The 6,116-nt window shown below is 37.5% G+C and overlaps 1 protein-coding gene across 6 annotated transcripts in view; it reads left to right on the forward strand.

The window, feature by feature from the left end:
* RBM33 (RNA binding motif protein 33) overlaps positions 1-6,116 on the forward strand; it is a 133,498-nt gene that overhangs the window by 91,522 nt on the left and 35,860 nt on the right. For all 6 annotated transcript variants that reach the window (XR_006889910.1, XM_046670613.1, XM_046670614.1 and 3 more), the window contains exon 13: positions 476-763. Coding sequence is in view for 5 of the 6 variants with exons in the window: in XM_046670613.1 (XP_046526569.1) it covers positions 476-763 (288 nt within the window). In the remaining variant the exon portion in view is untranslated. The remainder of the gene's footprint in view (positions 1-475; positions 764-6,116) is intronic.

The following is a 6,116-nucleotide window of genomic DNA, read 5'->3' on the forward strand; positions in this document are numbered from 1 at the left end:
TGGGCCATCTTTCTCAACTTCAGGAAGTAGTTTTTCTTAGGATGTTGATGTAATGCTTGATTCTTTTATTGTTCCCCTTGAGTTTAGGGACCCAGTAAAAGTGGTGATGCCATTAATCCAGCCGACTCCTTGTGTAGACAGATGCCTTTTTTTGGCCCTGTCAGTTCTGTTAAGACTGTTAGTTCCTATACTGCACTCCTCTGGTGTAATTTCCATAAAGAGGAGCTGCTCCGTAGGCAAGCATGCTACCTTCCCCAGTCCCAGTCCTTCACGGCAGGGCGTGCTGCCGTGTCCAGCAGGAAACACTTAGACAGAAGCGCAGGTGTTTGCCGATGGGAACAATAGCCACTCCTCAAAAGAGAAGTGACTTACTAGTTAGAACAATTTCTTTATGTTTTTATCTAATATTGTGCCTTTTTATGTTCTTTCTCCCAAGTTTCCAGTTGTAATTAGAATTTCTTTGTTCTTACGATAGAATACGACTTCTCAGAATGTAACCAAACGACCAATGCAGCAAATGCAGCCAACTGCTCCAAGAAACAGTAATTTGCGTGAGTTACCGATAGCACCGTCACACGTGATAGAAATGAGTAACAGTCGTTGCTCCTCCACACCTGCAGCTCCAGTAAAACCTATTATCAGCACGTCACCACCCACGAGGCCTGCCGTGGGGTCCAGGAGCGCACAAGGGAAGACTGAGGTGAAAGTCAAGCCACTTAGCCCCGTGGTTCAACCTAAAGAAGAAGTGAAAGCAGAGCCAGAGGTGGGACTTTTTCATTAAACAATATTTGGTCTCAAACAGAAAGCCTTATAATCAGCTTGTACCTTACTTCATTCTCATCCAGTGACTTATTCATGAAATCTTCCCACTTTTATTCATGGGGGTTCTTCTTTTAACCTAATCCGCCGTATTCGTATAAGACACACTTTCATTCTCACTGATTTATGATGTTATTAAATTACGTATTATGATAAATACGATTGTATTTATATTTGTACAGTTACAGTTGTATGCTGTAGAATCTGTATATATTGGGGCTTAGCAAACTGTTTCTTTAAAGGGCCTAAAATAAATATTTTAGGCTTTATAATCTAAGCTATCTCCTGTAATTACTCAGCTCTGCTGTTTTAGCACAAAAGCAGTTCAGCAGTTGTTAGATCAATGGGCATGGCTGTGTTCCAGTAAAACTTTATGACAGAATCAAGTGTTTGGCTAGGTTTGGCTTGTGGGCTGTAGTTAGCCGACCCCTGATGTCTGCTCTGATGTTTGTCACTTTTCCTTGTTTTACACTCTGAACTTCTAGAAGATAGGACCACTTTTACTTTTGGCTTTTAAATTAGATTTTTGGGGGGTTTTATTGTTTTGAATTGTATATAGTGTTGCTGATTTTTGAATAGGTATAAATGTTGTAAGAATAAATAATAAATGCAAGTCAGTGTTCTACATGGTTTCCAGTTGAGATCTTCTTTGCACTTTGATTTGATTTTGGCCACTTGATGATTTTTTGCTTAGGGGTGGCTCAGTATTAGTCAGTACAATATTGGTCATGAACTTTTTAATTATCTCTTGTTAAATATTAGTAAAATCTGTGGCTAGAACAAACCCCTTGAGGCCTTGGTCTCCTATAAAAGAAATGAGTATGCTTGTCTGCTGCTTTTATGCCATTAAGATTCAGTTTCAGGCTGTTCCCTAGAAATATAGCTGCAGAGGTTGGGCCGCATCTGTCACACACAGGTTCTGAAGAAGCCTAGGAGTCTAGTTTGGCGTCAGTTAGAAACACGTCTTTGGAATGATGCCCTGTTGCTAACATGGGACCCTGAGCGAGTTACTTCACTTCTCACAGCCTCGATTTCCTTCACTGTTGGGCATGTGTGCCTGGGACGTGGTGAAAGATGAGTGTGTGGAAGTTATATTAATACTAATAAAAGTGATATGCAATGTAGTAATAAGTATCACGTGTTAATATGATAAAAGAATAATGGCATGAAGAGTTTCTCTGGAGAAGAATAGGCAAGTTATGTTTTCTTAATTATATCAAAAGCAGTTAATGCTGGTTTTATCTTTCAATCACTGAAATTGGGGCGGAGTGGTCAGATTTTCTTCTAATAAATTATTGTAGCAGTTGTACTGTAATGTTACTAAATCAGAAATATAAATATAAAGTCAAAATATTGAGTTAACATTTATTAAGATCTTATTAGAAGGGTGACATTTTTGGTTTTAAAATAATGTGTGAAAGAATAATGTATGTTTACAAACTAGATTGGGATAGTTTATAAAAAAGTCTTTGCTAAAAATTTTTTCCTGCTTTTAGTTTATGCAGCTTTTCCTAAACTTCTGTGTGTAAACTGATTTGGTTAAGAAAAATTGACACATAATAGCTACATAAAATGAGAAAGTGGCTGTTTAGGACACCACTAGCCACGTCTGGCTCTCCCTTTCATAAGAGGTGATTTAAGCAGACTTCTAGAGAAGTCTTCCTGTAGCATCAAACAGGTGCTTTGTGCCTGAAATGGAATTTGCAGTAGCCATGGTACAAATTGACTGTCTTAATTTGTTTGCTTTTAATTTTCTGTGCACATAAAATGGGACCCGGAGTAAAAATTTGTTTTAATATAAATATATTTATTTAAATTTAATTAATTTTAATTAATTAAATAAATATATTTAAATTATTTAATAATATTTTTTCACTAATATTTATTGTTGTTTGCTTTTTTTTATTGAGTTATTGATAGGTTACAATCTTCTGAAATTTCGGTAGTACATTATTGTTTGTCAGTTGTGTTGTAGGTACACCACTTCTCCCTTTGTGCCCACCCCCCTCCCCCCCTTTCCCCTGGTAGCCACTAATCTGTTCTCTTGTCTACATTTTTAAATTCCTCATATGAGTGGAGTCATACAGGATTGTCCTTTTCCAATTGGCTTAACATAATTCCCTCAAGGTCCATCCATGTTGTTACAAATGGGACGATTTTGTTCTGTTTTACGGCTGAGTAGTATTCCATTGTATATATATACCACATCTTCTTTATCCAATCATCTGTTGATGGGCACTTAGGTTGCTTCCACGTCTTGGGTATTGTAAATAATGCTGCAATAAACATTGGGGTGCATAGAACTTTTGGTATTGCTGACTTCAAGCTCTTTGGGTAGATACCCAGTAGTGGGATAGCTGGGTCGTATGGTAGTTCTATTTTTAATTTTTTGAGGGATCTCCATACTGTTTTCCATAGTGGCTGCACCAGTTTGCATTCCCACCAGCAGTGTATGAGGGTTCCTTTTTCTCCACAACCTCTCCAACATTTGTTACTATTAGTTTTAGATATTTTTGTTATTATAATGGGTGTAAGGTGATATCTTCGTGTAGTTTTGATTTGCATTTCCCTGATGATCAGTGATGATGAACATCTTTTCATGTGCCTATTGGCCATCAGTATATCTTCTTTGGAGAAATGTCTGTTCATGTCTCCAGCCCATTTTTTAATTGGGTTGTTTTATTTTTTTGTTGTTGAGTTGTGTGAGTTCTTTATATATTATGGATATTAAGCCTTTGTCAGATATATGACTTGCAAATATTTTTTTCCCAGTTAGTGGGTTGTTTTTTTGTTTCAATCCTGTTTTCATTTGCCTTGAAGAAGCTCTTTAGTCTGATGAAGTCCCATTTGTTTATTCTTTCTATTGTTTCCATTCTCTGAGAAGACCTGGTGTCCGGAAAGATCCTTTTAATACTGATGTCAAAGAGTGTACTGCGTACATTTTCTTCTAGAAGCCTATGGTTTCAGGTCTTACCTTTAGGTCTTTGATCCATTTTGAGTTTATTTTGGTGAATGGTGAGAAAGAATGGTCAATTTTCATTCTTTTACATATGGCTTTCCAGTTTTCCCAGCGCCATTTGTTGAAAAGACTTTCTTTTCTCCATTGTATGCCCTCGGCTCCTTTGTCAAAGATAAGCTGTCCATAGATGTGTGGTTTTACTTCTGGGCTTTCAGTTCTGTTCCATTGATCTGTGCACCTGTTTCTGTACCAGTACCATGCTGTTTTGATTACTGTAGCTTTGTAGTATGTTTTGAAGTCAGGGATTGTGATGCCTCCTGTTTTGTTCTATTTTCTCAGGATTGCTTTAGCAATTCGGGGTCTTTTGTTGCCCCATATGAATTTTAGGATTCTTAGTTCTAATTCTGTAAAGAATGTCATTGGATTCTGATTGGGATAGCATTGAATCTCTAGATTGCTTTAGGTAGAATGGACATTTTAACTATGTTTATTCTTACAATCCATGTACATGGAATGTCTTTCCATCTCCTTATGTCATCATCCAATTCTCTCAGAAAGGCCTTGTAATTCTCATTGTATAGGTCTTTCACTTCCTCAGTTAAATTCACCCCAAGGTATTTTATTCTTTTTGTAGCGATTGTGAAAGGTATTGTGCTCTTGAGTTCTTTTTCTGTTGGTTCGTTATTAGAATATAGAAATGCTACTGACTTATGTAAATTAATCTTATACCCTGCAACTTTGCTGTAGTTATTGATTACTTCTACGAGTTTTCCAGTGGATTCTTTGGGGTTTTCTATATATAAGATCATGTCGTCTGCAAACAGCGAGAGTTTCACGTCTTCCCTCCCTATTTGGATTCCTTTTATTCCTTTTTCTTGCCTGATTGCTCTGGCCAGGACCTCCAGTACTATGTTAAATAAGAGTGGTGATAGAGGGCATCCTTGTGCCATTCCTGATTTCAGGGGGATGGCACTCAGTTTTTGCCCATTGAGTATGATGTTGGCTGTGGGTAAAATTTATTTTAATATAAATAAATTCATTTAAATTTAATAAATTTAATTTAAATAAATATATTTAAATTACTTAATAATAATATATTTTAAATATATTTAAAAAAATTCTTTTTAAGAAGTCTTCCATTTGTTTTGCTTAGATAAATGTGGTTTATTTTCTTACCTTCATCTGGTGGATAATGGTGTAGTACAGGACAGACCTATGTGGAAGTATTTCTGCCTATATTCTTGAACATCTTTTACCTCCTCCTGGATGGCCTGGGAACAATCCTAGCGAATTTGTGTGTTTGAAACAGCAGGCCCTCTGGACTTGTTATTGTGTACCCATTGGTCTGCCACTCCCCCAGTGGCCTTGCCCCGGGCTTTTTGAACTTTTAGCCACTTCTTGCTGTTTTCTGTCTGCCCCTTAATGTCTCTTCTTGCTCTGTACACCTACCTCTGTAGCCCTCATCTGCCTTCAGATTTGCTCTTTCAGATCTGTCCTAGACTTTGAAATTAGGTAACAGAATTGGTCAGAATTGCGTCTAAAGTGACAAACAAACCCTAATAAAGGCCCGCCTCTATGTCCTGTAGGTCAAGTACACAGTCTCTGTGGGCGCTTGCCAACTTCAGCTGCATTTTGGTCTTAAGCCCTAGTTCTTTTTTTTGTTTTGTTTTTTGGTTTCTTTTGAGGAAGATTAGCCCTGAGCTAACCACTGCCAATCCTCCTCTTTTTGCTGAGGAAGACTGGCCCTGAGCTAACTTCCATGCCCATCTTCCTCTACTTTATATGTGGGACGCCTACCACAGCATGGCGTGCCAAGTGATGCCATGTGTGTACCCAGGATCCGAACCGGTGAACCCCGGGCCACTGAAGCAAAACATGTGAACTTAACTGCTGCACCACCAGGCCAGCCCCTTAAACCCTAATTCTTAACGTTTATTTGTTAATAGCTGAATTCTAGTTAGATTAAATCTTATTACATTCTTTTGTAAAGGCTCTGTAGATGAGGATACCTGTGATTTTTTTTTTTAAAGAAAATTACAATTTTTAACAAATGCTTAGCTTATAATAAACTTTGCTCATTGGATACTGGACTTTTTCAAAGATTTTTTTGATAGACCTTCAGAATGGTTTGGGGCTGGCATATTAAAGACATTCCGTATATACCATTAATATTCCAATACTGCATTTGGCAGCATTTTGATTCTGAGGAGAGTGCATGAGTTCAAGGTCAGAGAGATTGACTTGTGCTGTTCATTATAACCAATTATTCTGTGACAAATGAGTTTGAGATCAGGCTGAAAATTCTGTACGAAAAATCGATAGTTCTAATCAGGCCCTT

Source organism: Equus quagga, chromosome 8 (assembly GCF_021613505.1).
Source record: "Equus quagga isolate Etosha38 chromosome 8, UCLA_HA_Equagga_1.0, whole genome shotgun sequence".
NCBI classification, from domain to species: domain Eukaryota; kingdom Metazoa; phylum Chordata; class Mammalia; order Perissodactyla; family Equidae; genus Equus; species Equus quagga.